This window comes from Balaenoptera ricei, chromosome 16, assembly GCF_028023285.1.
Source record: "Balaenoptera ricei isolate mBalRic1 chromosome 16, mBalRic1.hap2, whole genome shotgun sequence".
Classification (NCBI taxonomy): Eukaryota; Metazoa; Chordata; class Mammalia; order Artiodactyla; family Balaenopteridae; genus Balaenoptera; species Balaenoptera ricei.
Window position 1 is genome coordinate 38,835,359 of NC_082654.1, and position 19,011 is coordinate 38,854,369.

Sequence of the window (19,011 nt, forward strand, 5' to 3'; positions counted from 1 at the left end):
GTTCATTAGGAAAAAAAGTAATTAACCTGAGGAGGTAAGAAGTGGGTCTTGAAGTTTCAAAACATACCAAGATAATCAAGAAATAAAAACATAAGCTTGCATAAAGTGCATGAGAAATACATATATATAGACATAAAGTTCTCAGCACCAAAAGGCATCATCCTTAAAGACAAAAAAAAGAAGTATCACATTCTTTATCAATGTGACCAACAACTGAGGACAAGGCAAAAAGCTTGTTCAGGCTAAATAAATTTTCCAGTGTAATATACACCTACTGGCTCATCTATATAATACCTAAAGCAGTATCATCAATCACATAATAAATAGTAGGCTTCATAAAAGCATGAGGGATTATTCCAATATGGATTTGTGAGACATTTATCATGAGAAAAAGGAACTCTAAAAAAGGGAAACATTACACTAACAACCTGTCAATTTTCACTTCCTTGACTAAAGATTCAAAGTACAAGGAACTATTTTACAAGACTTTATTTGATACTGAAAATTTCACTGGGAAGCCTAGCTTGAAGAAGCAAACAAACAAGGTATGATTTCAAAGCTGTGATAAAAATCAACCAGGAGGGAAATGCCTTGTAATCTTATTAATTCAAACTCCACTAACTCAGAATCTGATAATCCTGATCTTAGGACTTTAAAAAGCAAATTAACTGTGTAAGCCAGATTTCAATTAAACTACATCTAAAATGTGTACCTTCAAGAACTTTAGAATTATATATACAATTGATAATCTAATTAGAAATTAGTTTTTTGAGGAAATATCTAAGCAACACTAAGCTAAAACATTTTAATAAAAATAAGTAGAAAATATTTCTTCAAATCACTAAAGAAAATAATTTTCTTTACAATATGAATTTCACATTTTAGATAGATAAGACCAAACTTAACAGTTGTCCAACATTAGTATGGTTCTTTTGACTTCTAAGACACAACTCTGAGATATATATCTTTGATATGATCGACTGTGTTCTAAAAAAAAGAAATGAAGACACTGATACGTAGCAGACAAAAATTACAATTAAATTTTCTTGGATATATGCATATTGATACAGTATGAGAGAAAAATCACACTGATCATCTTTCATTAACTTTTTCAACCCTTTTAGATACACAGAAGATAGTAACTTTTCCTTTATTTAGAAATATTAAGACAATACTCAAATAAGAAAAAGGCTGTTAACCCCTGACAACTTTGCAGAAGATACTTTATTTTCACATGGTTTGTTTTCTTCACTTATTCCTCTTCCTCCTCCTGAACCCAAACTGTTACAAATCCTATTTGTCTCAGCCCTCACCCTGTTTTCCTCTGAACCTTCCCATCTTCTAGCCCCACGCCAAATTTACATGAAAGGCTTAACTACTATGTCTCTTTCCTAATGCTTCTCAAAATATCAGGTATATCTCTCACCTAAGTTCAAATCCATACTTTCAAGTACCCACTAAATATCTTCATGTAAATAGCTCACCTTTACCTGGTTTACAACATGTTTAAAACCAAAATATCAACATTCATGTCTCCAAGTCTGAGTTAGATTGTCTTTTCTGTCTTCCCTTTTCTGTGAATTATTCACCTGACCAGAATAAAAACTTCGACAAAATATTTAGATATAAATGGCAAAAGAAAAACTAATCACATCTCATTTGATTGCCCAAGCAAAGCACATCTGGCTTAAAGCAAGTCACATAACTGCTTTCCTTTCCACCATTTTTCTCCCTCTTGCAATCACTACCTTCTACAAAACTGTACCTAAATACAGCTTATTAAGCCTCTAGTATGACCACTGACACCATAGTATTTATCAGATCAAGTCCGATATGCCCATTTGGAGTCCTCCAACAGTCAGCCACACACTCCGTTCCTATTCTATTCTCCATCTCTATATTTCTTGTCTAGCTCATTTCCTTCTGCTGTGCTTCAATTCAAGCTATTCCCTATTGCCTGTAATACTTTCTTTGGTTTTAAGGCTAACCTAAACTGTATGCTTTCTCAAATGTTCAATAAAGAGCTGGACTTCCTTCATGAAACTATTTGACAATCCCCGCAAACTTGATTTTTCTAAATATACCATTTATGATTTATACATACAACCTCCCATTAGTTATATATTACTTATACTACAGCTTTACTACATAGTATTATATCATAGTGCATAAACAGAGAACTAGCAAATTGGTAAAGATTAAAAAGATTTCAGTAGTAAGTTGAGAAGTTTAAATGTAATACACTGAGAGATCCAACACACACACACACACACACACACACACACACACACACACACACACACACCATTTAAATGTAGAGCAGAACTGACAGATGTTTGCTAGAGAGACCAATGTGAAAAAAAAAATTATAGTAGATAAGATTATTGAACTGAATGTTCTCTCTCCCTTATTATTTCTCTAATATTTTATACCTTACCATTTGGCTCTTACAGTGATATCTCATACTATAGGAAGAGCGTGAGCTTTTTTATTTTCTTCCTTTTCCCTTCTCCACTATAAATCTAAAGTTCCTGTGCCAATCATCTCTGACAGCCTAGTACCTTGCACTCAGGAGTTTTAAAAATTGTACTGAGATGACAAAAGCATCAATGAGGTCTCTTAGAAGCCTTTCATATGCTGTGTTAATAGATCTGTGGTCTTTGATAAAGTTATTTGCCCTAAGAATACAGAAAAGATCTAATGAAGGTGATCACACCTATCTGACAAAGATAAACAACATCAAGAAATTAATTCCCTAGGTATAAATTAAGGCCAGAAAAATTTTAAATTACATAAATACTGTCAAGAAGCAAACTTTAAGCTAAAAACTGAAACCATCAACAAATTGCAGAATATCACTGAAATATTATTAGAGGTATTAGAAAAAATAATACAGTGGTATCTTATCTAGAAACTACAAAATTGTATTCTGAATAAATAAAACACAGTTCTTAAACATGAAAACATGACTGATCACTTCCAAGGTAGACACTAATATAAAAAACTCTGTAACAGAAAAAAGCAGCAACAGTCTGGTCTTTTACAGGGCTGAACAATACTTCCTTCCATGTGTTCTCCCTTGACTACCTGCTTTGGGTCAAAGTTTTAAGGTTCCTATCAGTTTAGCTAAGAACTCTGGCGAAGAATAGCAGAGAAGCAGAACAGGACCAGGGTGACTGAGGTAGGCTTATAGAGGTTAGGGTAAGAGAGAAATAAATTAGAGGCAGACATCAATGACATGATCCTTATTTAGTACTTTTCTAGGAAGTTTCAGATTTCAAAATATCTTCATATTATCGATGAGCAAAGACAAAGAGAGGTAGATGATGTGCCCTCGGTTACATAGCACATTAAGGACAAATCTAGCACTGGAACTCAGATCTAAATCCAGGTTTTCTCTAATACTCCACACACACTGAATCTACCCTATTCATTCAATATACTTCAGCTTGTTGCCATCTCTTATCATCGTTTTCTTTTTCTTTTTATTGTCCCTATCACCATCACTATTAATATCTAGTCTTACTAAGATATCAAGGAATTGGCCCTTGACCTAACACCAGTAAAGGGATGAATCCCAATGCTACTCTCATGCTGACGGGACAGGTTATTTTAGTCATCTAGTCAGAATATAGGCTGCATTTGGTAGTTGCGGCACGGAATATTTCTTTCATAAATATAATTTGGCTTCAAAGACATTAAAACCCAATGGCCTTAGCTTCCATAGCCCAATGTGCTGAACAACTGAGCTAATTAATTAGTTTGGATACTTAAGAAATACACAAACCTGAATAAATTTTAAGTGTGGTAAATTTCTTTTTAGACTTTTATATAAACTTCTAGCTATGTTAAGAAAAGTGTTCCAGTACATCAAAGGATGAGAATTTAGAGCACTTACTGCAAGTTCCGCCACTGAACATTGGAATAGTTTCAAACATCATCTTGTGAAACAACAATGCCACTGGTCTATAATCCAGATGATTCTTTAACAGGTAGCTATAATAATATACATAGCGCCTCTGACTGGGAATAGTTACTCCCTGGTGGACAGAAAAAAAAAAGAAAAGCCAAATTCAAAAGAAAAGTTCCATTATAGTTATTTCACTAAATCGTTACGGTAACTGGGTTGTATCCATTGAAGAACATATATACATTAGAAATTTGACCTTAAATGATTTAATATTTAAATCCAGCTCAGTAATAGAGTAAATCAAAGCAACATCAATATAAAGGAAACATCAGAATAACTTTTCTCCCTTAAAATACAATTATCGTAACACCCCCATCTATTCAACGGTCACAACAATCTCTGACCCATGTACCCAATAAGCAAAGGCCACTGCATATCCAAAATAACTGTCAAAGGCCTCTGCACTACAGCTGTGCTCTTTACACGTAGGGTTCCCCACAAGCATGTACAGATTCTTATTAAACACAGAATTCCTCAAAAACTTGGATACCTATTTTCCAGGCAAAAGCATATCAAAATCAGCAAGTCAGATAAAGGCATATTGCCTTTAGGAGGCAGAAATAGCAGCAGCAAAAAGCGATGCTGGCTTTAGAACCCAACAAAAACTAGAGTATGCAGTTGACATAAATGTATGCAACAGTTTGATAACGAAGGTACTTAGCGATGTCCCTGAGCTACACACATCTCTTTGCATGTAACCGGGGAAATATATAATGTTTTAGAAAAGTTAAGTATTACAGTGCTAAAAATACATACAATTCATGTGGTGTTTAAATGGGGACCCTGACTTATCTCAAAAAAAAAAAATCTACTGTGTGCAGCAATGCATTCACTAATGATGCTGAATAAGTGAGGTATTAGGGAACTTATCTAAGGTTTCTTTTCCTATTACATGATATGACTTCAGAATAATTTAAGCATTTAACTTAGAATTTGCAATATTTCTCTTTTAGATGTTATATTGGCACCTAAATATCCCAATGTGTTAAAAACTCTGGACATAAAAACTTTTCTTTCCCCAATGAAAAGTGGAAAGTACATTTCCGTGAATTTAAAGAAAAGTATGTTGAATGGCAGGTATGTAGGTATTTGTTTCAGTATTCTTGCTTTTTTTTTAAAGGTCAGCATGATTTTATTACAATTTTTAAAATACATAAAATGCCAAATAATGGATAAAAGCCATTTCAAATCAGAACTAATGATCTAAGATTTTGGCTATAGTACAAAAATCATATAATCAGAAGACTTGGATTTGAATGTCGACAGTCAAAACACAAACTTTGTTTCTGCAGGAAAATGAAGACAATACCATCTTCACAGGATTCTCATGAGGATTAAACACTAAACACAATTCCACAAAAGCATGCTAAAACAACAAAATGTTACAAAAATCTGAATCAGCAGTTTTAGAAATTCTACCTATATTTAAGGTATTATTTTGGAATTGCTGGATTTTTAGTTCTACATATTTTCTTAAAGAAATGGCAATAAAACAGTGTTGCTTTGAATAGCTGCTACAAACACTAATGCTAAAAATTATCATTAAAGTTTAAAAAGTGTTTAAACTTAAAATTATTTTTTATACATTATTTAATGCCACTTCAGCAAAAAAAATTATCATTCATATTTATCAAGATAAAATACAGAACTGCAAAGCAGGTTGGGGGAAACAGCAGACAGAAGATGGGTGGGTGGGAGGGAATCTGTTTTGAACCATGTGTATTTATAATCTGGTCTAAAAATTAAAATTAAATAAGATTTTAAAAATTAAATCAATGGAAGTCTACAAGACGACCAAGCTGTCAAGTTATTTATTGGGGTTTAGTGGAATGATAGATGATATTTTTTCTCTTTATCTCCATTCTTGGTGTAAGTTTGCATGAAATAATTAAAAGGTTTTCAAAGCTTTAATTTTACTCAAGTAGCAAGTGATTGGTAGCATATCTATAATGCAGGTGTTTATACACCCAGTTAATCCTTAACAAAAGGCAAATGTGTAGAGAAACAGTGTTATGAATCTGTTAGTTCTCACCAGCGGATGAATAATTAATGTGTAAATACAAGATGAATCAAAATTATTGACACAATTCAAAGAAAAATGGTGAAAAACATTAATTGTAAATTTATTATTTTACTATCAAATTATGCATAATTAGTCTTCTGTACCTTAACTTTGCAATCCTTACCTACCTGTTAGCTTACCAGCACCTCAAATTCAATGTGTCCAAATTAACAGAAATTAAAAAGTTGGGGAGAAATCAAAAGCTTTACAGACAAGCAAAAGCTGAAAGAATTCAGCACCACCAAGCCAGTTTTACAGTTTTATATTAGATCTTGATATCTGGTAATGAATAAACTCTGGTTTTGTTTTCCTTAAAAAAAAAAAAAAAAAAAAAAAAGTTTGGAAGGCCCTAATGTGTATGGACCATAGCCCTTAATGTGTCGTCCTCACTCTGTTCTCATCTCTTACAGCCATTATGCACACTCACTAAAATTTAATTAACAATACAATGTATTGTACAAATACACTGTAATCTAGGATTTGAAATAAAATGAGTAAAACTTCCACACTAAGTTGACAATGTGATTTGTAACACTTCAAATATCATATTTCCTGAATGCATACACTGAAAACAATGATTCATGTGCATGTTTTACGTACAGCATCTTGAATATTAAGATTAAATTTAAATATATATATCTTTTTAAAAATCTAAGAAATGAACTTTTTACTGATCTTCAAAAATTCTACATATCTGAAAAGAGGGCTGACCTTTAAAGCTCTTGAAGATTAAAAATTACTACATTTTCAAATTTTCCATTTTTTCATTTAAATTATGACTAATAAAAATCAATTCTATTCTTGAATCAAGAATTTTTAAGCTAAACTGGTCTATAACTATATCCCAAAAATATAATTCTACTCTCTACCACTAATTATTCTCCTTCTCCTACTCTGTGAAGAAAAATACTTATATTCTTAACTTTTTTTTTTTTTTTTCTAGTTAAACAATGATTTTATTGCTTGAGTACAACAGACAAATTTATGCAACCAGGGCAGAGGCTGTGGATGACTCGTATTTCCAATTGGGGAGGAGGACTCATTTGGTCTTGTAATATCGAGCCAACCGGTGAACACGGCTCTCAATCAGAATCAGACGGAATTTAGCATCTTTATCCTTTCTGTTTCCCTCGAGATGCTTTCGAACAGAAACAGCTTTGTTAATTAAATGATAGAGATCCTCAGGAAGATCAGGAGCAAGTCCTTTGGACTTAAGAATTCTCAAGATTTTATTGCCTGTCACAAAACGTACTTGTGCAACGCCATGTGAGTCCCTCAGGATCACACCTATTTGCGAGGGAGTCAGGCCCTTCTTGGCCAGTTTGTAGACCTGCTCCTTCCCGTCGTCAGACGTCAGCTTCAGCCAGGTGGGGCCGCTGCGGCGGTAGGGCAGAGCCGACTGGGACAGGCCCTTCCCGGGAGCACGCATACGACCCATGATGGCGGCGGGGTGGTAGAGAAAAGGGCTTAACTTTTTTCCTCAAGTAAAACTTTCAAAACATTCTAATTTTAGCTCAACTTAGCATTCTTCAGATTGACTTAGCATCACATTCCTGGCCATCATCTCAAAAGGCAGCCATTGCTTCTTCAATTCCCTTATATTCACAGACCAGGAGGATATTTGGTGTTCCTCCCCCTATTCCTTCCAACCCACTTTTCCACTGTCTTTACTCAGTCTCACCTATTCCAAATCTGTATCATTCAATAACTCTTTCTTCTGTTACGCACTTATTAACACTTGACTATAATGATTTCAGCATTTTAAAACCTCTCTTTCTGTCCTGTCCCAAATATCATCCTCAAAGAACTAAGTTCCCATTTTACTGGGAACCCTGAGGTCACCCAATGTGAGCGCCCTCAAAATTATTTTCTCTCATCTTAAAATCTTTTTAGTCCTGATACTTTCTAACAGTGTCTCTTCATGTTCACATTGGTTCCATTTTTGCAAGTGTTCTATTAATTATCTGCTCTCTGGCATTTGCCTTTATTCTCTCCACCTGTCTCCTCCTAATGAAAAAGCTCAGGTAACGCTTATCCTTTATCCAAAACAAGCAAACAATTCTAAGACCAAAAACCCACACTCTCCCCAAAATCTTGTATCTCTTTCAAACTATCATCTTCTCTCTATATATAAACTCTTGAGGGGAAGCCTCTACTCCTTACCTCTTGGAAATCTGTTATTATGAGGCTGATTTCTTAATGGTCATTAGTTCTTAACGGTCATTAATGGTCATTTCCTACTGTTTTCTTATTATCATTGTGGCTCATTTTTTAGCTGTCATTTTCATAGGATACACTCTCTGAAGGTTTTCTCCTGGGACTTCCCTGGCGATCCAGTGGTTAAGACTCCCCGCTTCCAATGCAGGGGGCGAGGGTTCAATCCCTGGTCAGGGAACTAAGATCCCACATGTGGTGCAGTGTGGCCAAAAACAATAAAATAAAATAAAATATAAAATATAAAATAAAATAATAGAATAAAATAAACGAAAATAAAAATAAATAAAATATTTTTAAAAATAATAAAGGTTTTCTCCTATCCTTACCGGCTATCTCTTCTCTTCTTGTCCCTAAATGCAGGTATATCTCAAAAAATTGATCTCAGCTATTCCCTCTTTATGTCAATCCTATCTACTCCACTGGTTTAATTATGTCTTACACATTAACTCCAAAACCCGTGTCTCTCAATATGACTTTATTCCCAACTCCCAGTCCAGAATTTCCTACACTTGGACATTTCTAGCTGGAAATCTCAGAAGCACTTAAAACACAACATACCCTAGAACTGAGGTTTTCACATTCTTGCACAGACCAACCTCTGTTATTTCTGTCGTTATACTCAACTCACTGTCTTCTCCAGCATCTGAGCCGAAAATCTATTCTAATACCATCACCATCGTTGAGTGAAGGAAACAATCTGAGAGACAGCAGTGATATACACAGGGTTATAGTAAAGAGAAGTGAGGGAACCCCAGCACTATGGCAAAGGTCCAGGCAGCAGAGTCGAGGCAGAGATTGGTATATCAGTCAGCATATCAACTACCTGGCATATATATATACACACACACACACACACACACACACACACACACACACAAACACATATGCACGTGTGTCTGTGAGCACAGACACACACACACACACTCCATGCAAAATGGAAGGCAAACCAGAGGTTAAGCTTGTTTAGAATACTCATATTTGATTCCTTCACGTCTATTCAGATGTCGAAATCCAGATTCTTTCTCTTTTTAAAAAAAATTTTTTATTTTATATTGGACTATAGTTGATTTACAATGTTGTGTTAGTTTCAGGTATATAGCAAAAAGATTCAGTCAAAACCCAGATTCTGACTTTGAAATGCTTCTCAAAATACCAGTTCTGGTTTTCTGTGGCCTTTCTATTCAGTCGCCTCCTGCAATTTTGCAATAGCCAACTGATTATCAGCCTTTCATTTATCTATTCTCCAATTCATTTTTTATGCTGCTTTTGGATTAATTTTACAAAAATATAAGATTAATCACATTACCAAATAATTCAAAATGTTAAATGGCTTCCCAGTGTCTACCCAAATAACAACAAATTTAACAAACACTATAATTCTTTAACAACATGAAAATATAGCCTAACCTCTTTTTCCACTCTTATCCCTCACAACTCCCTTCCATGTACTCTTAACTTTTCGCCAAACCATTTAATTTCCCCCATATTATACTTTCTGGTTTTAAAAATGTTATCTTTATCATATTGAGGTAGAAGGGCTATGCAAGCAGTCATATGGGGAGTTTTACATACTTTCTAACACCTGGACCAATTTAAATAACATAATTATTTGATGCTTCAAGGTCTGATAGCAGCCATCTGAAATGCAATTCACATCAGGTACTTCTTGAGGGCTCCTATACATTTTCACTCTTAGATGGTCTATTCAGATTTTGGATTTCATCTTGAAGCATTTATTGTCCATTTTCCATTGAAATTTTCAAATTAATTATCATATACCTGAATATAATTTTTAATGTCACTTCCACACTGTAGTTTTATCTCTTTTCTCAAACTTCCAACATCTGATTTTTTGTTTTCCCTCTCTTTTCTTTGTCCTTTGATTGGCTTTAAAAGAGATGTATTGATCTTATTGGCATTTTTACACAGTGTTTGGATTTATTAGTTCAAATGGCTTACTGTTTGCTAATTCATAAATTTATATTTTCATCTTTATTAATCCATCTATTTGTTATTATCTTAATAATATCTAATATAAATTTCTATTTCTTCATTGTCCAAAAGTTATTTAAGTAAGTGGCTTTAAATTTCCAAATGGCTGATTTAGTTTGATTAAACTTTTTAACAAAATCTCTCATTCTATTGAATTGTAACCAAGGGATGAGATTTATATATTTCTACTTGGAGGTGAGATTTTACGGTTGGCCTAATGAATTATTAATATTGATAACTGTTTTGTGAATGACAAAAAGAAATACATTTTATGGGCTTGTATTATATTATTCAAGCCAGCTATATATCTTCTTATTTTGTACCTTCCTGATCTTAAAGTACATTAAAAAAGATCCCTACTAGCATTGCTATCAATTTTTCTTAATTTCTTCCATTTTTTGCTTAATATATTGTGATGTTATGTTTAGCACTAAAAAGTCCATAACTGCTAAGTCTTCATTGTGGAGTGCACCCTGTGTTAAAATAAAATGACATTCTTGTTCCAGTTTTACACATTTTGCTCTGCATCAATACTCTCAAATCATCTTCTTTAAGATGAATTCACAATCTAGATTCCTCAGCTTAAAAATTAATTTTCTATCTCAGTAAACTTTTCACTGGCACTTCTAAACTCAGAAATAATGTAGATGTTTTACAATGATAGTGTTTGCTTGAAGCTTGGAAATCCATGTTTCAGAGTGATCACAATAAGATTATTACAGGAAAGTAATTCAACAAAGGAAGAAATGTGGCTCTTAGGAATGCCAGTTCCTACAATGACAACATATAACAGTAGTTATTGTATATTAAGCGGCATGCCAGACATTTTACATATATCCCTAAAACTACCACCACTTTACAAGATAGATCTCCTCTATTTTAAGGATAAGAAAACAGTCCTAGTGCACATAATCACCTTGTTCAAAAACAAGATTTGAACCTAAATATGAGTCTGATTCTAATTTTTTTTACTCCTACGTCCTGGGTTTTACTAATAGCATGCATACCAACTATGTAATCTGAAAGATTCACAACCTCTCTGAGCTCTTATTTTTCCCATCTACAAAAAATCTCCAAAGTTTGGAGTATTACAGTGCTTCAGTTCTATGAAACAAATTATGAGTAGTGTATTAAATAGTGGTACATGAACCACAGAATTCTTGAGAATAATATGAAGCAGAAAACTGATATTTTTATTATCCTTTCCCCTTTGGGATGCCATCTCTCTCCCTGTGGTTTGGGGGAGGGGGGGGCCCTATTCTTCAGCTTCAGATATATGGCCCAAGCCTCTGGTCAGAATGTTTGGTTCAGGGATGGGTACATGCCCTAATCCAGGTAAACCAGAACCTAAACTAGAAATTTTTGCTCAAATTGTAGCTCTCTTGCCATCGCAGTTGCTAAAGTAGACAGCACGTAAACCTGGAGCTACTACCTTGCCATTACTTGCAGAGAGTCTGCCTAAAAATAAAGTATATAAAGACAAAAAAAGAGAGTAGAGAGAGAGATTTCTGACATCTGTTAAGCATCTAGATTCAGGCCAGAGCTTTTAGGGTTATATAAGCCAATAAATGTCTCCTTATGTTTCAGCTATTTTGAGTTGGGTTTCTGTGACTTGAAACTGAAAGAGTTATAATACATTATAACACAGTCACTTTTTTTTTTCCTTTTTAACTTTCTATTTCTACTTTGGGGATCAAAATAATAAAGAAAAATCATTTGGACAGGAGAATATAGAACAGTAGAAAGGATACTGGATTTGAGGTTAGGAGGTATGGTTTTGAGTTGTTACACAGAGAGATTAAATGACCTAGGACAAAATTATCTTTGCAGATCCGTTTTATCATTTATACTAAAATGGGTCTGAAATAATTGCTAAGGTCCTTCAAGGTATAAAACTCTTAAAATTTTATGAATATACAGATTGGATAACAGGCTTAAATACCATGTATTAGTGAAACACAGTTTAGCCCAGGAGAATTAATGTGTTAGAAAAAATAAGAATGTTATATTTGGAGTTTTCTTAAGCCAAAAAAGAGGGTAATTATAGCTTACTTTGTTTGTTTTTTTATATGCACTTCCATGTTTATTGTAGTTCACAACAGCCAAGATACAGAAACAACCTAAGTGTCCATCAACAGATGAATGGATAAAAATGTATATATACATACAATGGAATACTACTCAGCCTTGAGAAAAAAGGAAATTCTGCCATTTTCGACAACACCAATGGACCTTGAGGACGTCATGCTAAGTGACATATATCAGACAGAGAAAGACAAATACTGTACAATATCCCTTATATATGGAATTTAAAAAAACAAAACAAAACCAAAAACTGAACTGGAAAACAGTAGAATGATGGTTACCAAACACTGGGGGTGGGTGAGGGGATGGGAGAGATGATGTTTAAGGGTACATACTTAACAACTAGTAGATAAATAACTTCTGGAGATCTAATATAAAGTACAGGGATTACAGACAACAAAACTACATTATAAACATTAAACTTGCCAAAAGACAAGATCTTATGTGTTCCCACCACTAGAAGAAATGATACTTCTGTGGCACAACAGAGGCTAAGGCTACAATGGCAATTATACTGCGATATAAATGTATCAAATAAATATGTTGCACATCTTAAACTTACACATGGTTTTATGTCAATTATATCTCAATAATTAATCAAGGAATAAATTAAAAAATAAAAATGAAGCCTTAAACGGTTTTAAGCCCTACAGTAAAAATGTACCCATTCATAAGTGTGTCCTTATCGCCTTAGATACAATTTTAGACAACAACATTCTTAGTATCCTAATTTCTTTTAAGTTTTAAATGCTTCACAATTGAAGGCTTCGCATAAGACAAAGTTTCGTAACAAATAAATATTTGCAGAGCTGTTCTCAAGTGTCCAGCTATCCTGGCCTGGCATAGCAGAGAGTGCATATGTACTAATTCAAGTGTGTACCTCTCAAACACTGCTCCTCCCCGCCACCCAATAACAACAACAAAAAACAACCAATAAATTGTCACGAGGTTGTCAGGAAAACCAGAAAGAAGTCATAAACACATTTCTTTTCCTGTTACAGCTACTTCATTTCTTCTTCCTTACTTTGTTTTAAATAAAAAGAAAACGAGAAAATTTCATTAGGTTACCATATGGGGAAATTTAGTAAACAGACTAGAAAAAAATAACCTGATTATATATTAGAACATAAATTCATTCCTCACAGACACTAGAAAATTTCCTCTTCTTGGGATCACTTAGAATAAAGTTAATATTTATTATTTCTAGAAGACAGAAGTCTTCATTAAAGATAAGCTAATGAACTCACATAGAGAGATCATAATACATAAGAACTTTAATAACTGCTTCGAAAACAAACCCCCCCCCAAAAAAGAAAATCAAAGCCTCAAAATTTTTTCCTGAGAGTTTAATCAAAGAAAGTTAAGTATTAATGCTTACTTTACCTGCTACCATTCTAGAAGCAGGAAGACAAGAGAGAGAGAGGAGAGATTCTGGGTAAGTTTGTCATGTAATAGAAGTTTCTCTCTCTAAATTCAGAAATTTTGGGAATCTTCCCAAAATATACACTTACCACTAGTGGTAGGATGTTTTAATTCTTTATTCATAGTCTGTAATAAATATTGTGAGTTATCTACTTTAATTCTGAAACATAAGTACAGACAGTGTAAGGCATAGATTAGATAGGAAGCAACCCTAGGAGCTTTATTGGGGTGGGAACCATCGGACAGTTCATTTTAGAGTTATTTGCCACGTGCTCATAAAGCAAAAGATCAAATATGCAAAGAAATGATTCCTAGAGAAGTATAACATAATTGCCTTCTTGTAAATTACTGAATAAGAAAGTCTTCCCTCAAGTAGTTACACCATTCTCAGAAAACTTTTTTTTTTAAATAAGAGGTATCAGTTGTACTTTGACTTCTCTGCAACATTCAAACCCTGAAGTATTATTTGGGTATTTTACTAACACAGCTGCACATCTTATGGTCAGCTGGCACCCACCACTCTGCCATCTAATTTGTACCAAGTCTGCTGAGAAAAATGTCAAGACTCTACCAGGTTAATTTGAGGAGAGTCTCTGCAAAGTCTATAAATCTTCACCAAAAACATGACAACTGGCTCCTCTTTCTTCAAAACAAGAGGGAGGAGGGGAAGGTGAGGGGGTGGGGGGAGAAGAGAAGGAGGAAGAGAAAGAGGGTGGGGGAGAGAAAGAGGAAGGGGGAGGAGGAGGAGGAGAAGAAGAAACATTCTGCTCCTATAAAAATGTCACCAGAACACAATTTTCTTCAGCTTCTTAGTGTTTCTCCTTAGTTAAAATTAAGGCTACAAGCAAAAGAACATTAAAGACATTTCTAATCAAATTAATCCTACACAAACTGAAAAACTGATAAAATGTACGTATCTCTTTAAGAGTGGCTCACATTTACAAAAATGCAAATCTACAGACACAACCTAAAATACTGGTAAGAGGATAAATCTCTTAACAGATGTTTCAAGAATAAAACTACTTTGGATAATCAATTATATTTATTATCAGATAACTTATTTCTCTGGAAGAATTCCACAGCTGTATAACAACAGCTTTACCATGCTCAGCTAAGTTTTCTTATGATAAGTTATATTCATTAAAGGTTAAAAATATATTATTATATATATTATTATTTCACTAGCACTCTTACCATTAGGTAAACATGTGATTTATTTGAAAATTAGTAAGACAAATTCCAAAGATTTAAAGGAAGCCTGCAGCATTATATTTTTAACACCAACAAACTCAAGCTATCCTTATTCTACTTAATCAGGGGTCTTTACTGCTCCAGAATCTATTTTTAAATATAAACTGAGGAGCCTTGTCAAAAGAGGCCAATTTCATCATCATTATGTGACCTTTCAGGAGAGCTTGACTCTGTGCAGAGATTAATTCTGAAGAGCTTCAAAACTCTTTTACAATTCCAGGATTTATGGACTTGATATTGTAGAAAGAAGTTCACCAATGTGTCAGGGGATTCAAATTTTACTCTGAATACCGTCATTAATTGTTTGGATAATCCTGTTCAAAGCACTTCATCTTTCTGGGCCTCAGTTTTATCATCTATAAAATAAGAAATACTCCTGCAAAAAAAAACACAAAAAACAAAAAACCTCATAATCTTATGACTTTTATCTACTCTGTCTAGCTTTCTAATGCTGTTTCAACCTATAATGGAAACAACACCGTTTAGTAAAATACAGCTTTGTCAACAGCATCTGCCCATAAATGTCTTTTTGCCTTTTAAAATATACACAAGGATAAAGGTAGGAGCACATTACGATACTCCTTTAGAGCCTGTGAATAATTCATCCAAAAAGTAGTCTAGGTATATTAATTAATCATGAGCTAATAAAATAAGCACAGCAGATCTTAATGATTTACTTTGACTTCAAGATGATAGAGTGATCAATTTTGGCCAAATTACATAACTCTGAGTTTTAATATCATGTAACAGCTAAACATAATTTCACTGAGTACATCCTTAGTCGTACATACAGAACTCCATTTTCTATTAACCCATCACCTTTCACTTGGGTGAGATTCTAACCTATGAGAGGACAGAGAATATGCTGTGCCTGGAACAGTTCTGCTGATGATGTAGCTACTATTATATTCTACCACATGATACTACAGGCTTTGCATTTTATTTTCATAAATACTTCTCTTGCTATCTTTTCACTCTGGCCCCTGTTTCACAACGATATCCCATGGGGCTTGCCATTTCATCAAATCTCTCCTCTCCTCTACAGAGAAACAGAACTGACAATTGTATTACCAGATTGTGATGACTAAAATATCTTGCCATTGACAAATTAAAATATGGCCTCATTTTTCATTATGTAGACATCTCTTGAATCTAACTTAAATGGGAAACAGAGAAAATAAAATACAATAAAGTTTAAGTATCCTTGGGTTTTACTTTTTCCCTGAACACGATGGGACGGAATATCCCAAGTGCTTCTTATATGGCTAGTTCTCACTATCAGAAGCATTCAGCCAACTATCCTGAAGAAGCACCCACGTCAGACAGAGTATATATTCACATGTGCGGGGGTGGGTGGGTATAAGAGAGTAAGAAGGAGGGAAGTGTGGCGGGGGTGGGAGGTGTGTGTAAGAACACGTGAGAGCACAGCTTAGTTAGAAAGGCTGGACCATTACAAATACCTTATTTGCCCCCCAACTCAAAATTCTTGATTAAAGTAACCTACAAGGATACTGTAATGCCATACAAACAAAACATTCACAGAGTGAACGTGGTGAAGGCAAATACCTCAGAAATGGTCAAACATACTTGTAGTTTGGAACAGAAAAGTAAGACTGTTGTAGTATCTCTATCAAACAATTTTATCCATTCCAAAAAAACAGACACTTTTTTCTAAAACTATGAAGCAGGTCATGAAAGGACTGGAGATACCACTTCTCTTCAGCATATGAAGTCTCAGTTTAGCCAGCTACTAGTTTTCATCAAATACATGCATGGTGACACAAACAATAATTCCTATTTTGGAGTCCTTTTTGGAAACTTCAGCAAACAGTAACATTTTCAAAACGGTGGTTTCTCTGCCCAAAAAAAGTCCCCTGAAGAAATCTCAGTATTCTGAGTATGCTCAGTATTCTGTAGACAGAGAGTACACCTTAATGCCTGGCAAAACATCTGGTTTTGCTGCTTTGGTAAAGACAGAAGTTCTACACGTCACTGTGACTCCATGCTCTGTTCACCAGTGTGCACTGTTGTGTAAGACTCTACCATGAATCCTGAGAGAAAGCTTAGCTATTGTTGTAAAAGTATTCTACGACTTCATGAGAGCCAAGTCTTGAATCACAGACTTGTGCAAGAGGATTTGTCACGAAAAAATCTACTGTTGTGAGAGTTGCCAAATTCAGAAAAGCCAAGACTTTCAATCAAGGACTTCTTAAGAGGTTTTGTCAAGAAGTGGGAGCAACTATGTAATTCTTTGCTACACATAAGTTCACTTGCTTTAGGAAGACAAATTCTATAGCTAGAATTTTACCTGCATAAAATACAAACTCATTAACACAGTTTAACTCTTCAATATTAAAACTAAAATGTGGAGTCATAATCTTTTCCTTCAAACACAGCATTATGCCAGAATCTTGCCAAAAAATGATCTCAATAACTAGAAGGCAAAGAAAATGATGCAACATGAATTTATCTGAAGAGTCTTATAAGAATTCTTATTTCTTGACACAAGCCTACTTTCATCTGGCAAAAAAAAAAAAAAATCTACAGAGTCCATTTGCTCTTTCATTCTTTCATGAGATAGGGAAACAAAGTCAAAACTAATTAGATATCAAAAATGACATAAAAGTTACCAAGTCAAAGACAATGGCATAGTTTCAATGTGTTATTTAAAAGCTAAGTAATAGTAGCCCTTTCATGAAAATTTACTACTGAGCAGAACTAAAGCTTAATTTTGGTTAATTTGTACCACTTGGATTTATTCAGCAGTCTCTAGTAGTGGCCACTGCCTGGCATAAAAAAAGAAAACGAGACATTATTCTTATAAAGTATTTTTTACATTCTTGGTTAAAAAAATAATTTTCAGTGCAATTAAATACTATAAGCAAAATTTTATGTTCATGTACATGATGCACATTTTTTGTGGGAGAATAGTTACAGTTTTCATCATATTTTTAAAAGGTATATAACATAAACAGTTTAAGAGCCCCTAACTTAAAGCTAGTTCTGGCTCCACATTACACAACTTTTCTGTTTTTATTTTAAATTCTTTTTACCTGATTTCTTTTCAATTACCAAAATGTCTGCTGCTCATCAACCCTGTTTTAAATTTCTACCACTGCTCCTGTGACTGTATTTTAATTTGACCCATCTCTCTAGGTTTTCTTCTCATTCAGTCTCTTTTCCCTGTGCTGCCCTATATTTATTCACTTAAGTACAGAAAAATTTACCTTCTATATTTTTAATCAGTAAAAGCAATTGTTTCCCTCTAAATGAAGAAAGGATGAACCAAAGAAAACATCTCTGTCCTCTGCTCTGGAATTCATTCTAGTGCTATCATCCCAGGGTGCACACAGTATACAGAAATGTTCGGCAAGTTATTATAATCAACATTCACCAAAATCATGCATTAACAATAAGATTCAACTTTGTAAACTATCACCAATAAACAGTGCTTTGGCATCCTTAGATATAATTCAAAAATGTAACAACGACAAGTAAAACAAGAAATGAGGAAGCAGTAAAGGACCCAGGAATCAATGCCATTATGCAGCTGAAAATGATGGCTATGATCACTTATGTTTCTGTTCTGAAGTTAAATTAAAAAGAAATTAGCTTAAACTGTAAGAGAACCTTCCTCATTGTGAAAATTATTAAAACTAGAATAAATTTTTCATATAAAATTAGGATGTCTTCCTCAATAGAGCTCTCTAAATGAGTTTTTCCATCTAACTGAAGTAGTTTGGTTTTTTTTCTTTCTTGGAGACAGAAATGTACAAAGTCCATTTGTAAGAAATGTAAACATGTTTTGCCATACTTACTATCCAAAGAAATAAATCCCTTGAAAATCACTGTAAAAAATTCTCCCAAGAGTTCATTTTTTGCTTTCTAATGTACTACACAAATTAAATTTGTCAATGATTTTCAGCATAGTCTTTAGTCTTCTGAATAAGAGAAGAACCTTTGACTAATCTTAATTATAACTACATTTATGAATATTCAAATCAAAGAATAA

General features: G+C 33.9%; 2 protein-coding genes across 2 annotated transcripts in view; both read right to left on the reverse strand.

Moving 5' to 3' along the window:
- PTEN (phosphatase and tensin homolog) overlaps positions 1–19,011 on the reverse strand; it is a gene marked incomplete at its 5' end in the record, with an annotated part of 87,513 nt that overhangs the window by 9,831 nt on the left and 58,671 nt on the right. Inside the window, one exon of the mRNA XM_059899618.1 lies at positions 3,899–4,040. Coding sequence (XP_059755601.1) covers positions 3,899–4,040 — 142 coding nt within the window. The remainder of the gene's footprint in view (positions 1–3,898; positions 4,041–19,011) is intronic.
- Positions 6,962–7,486, reverse strand: LOC132350500 (small ribosomal subunit protein uS15-like). Its single transcript, XM_059899679.1, has one exon. The coding sequence runs from the start codon at positions 7,468–7,470 to the stop codon at positions 7,072–7,074; it is 399 nt and encodes a 132-aa protein (XP_059755662.1). The 5' UTR covers positions 7,471–7,486; the 3' UTR covers positions 6,962–7,071.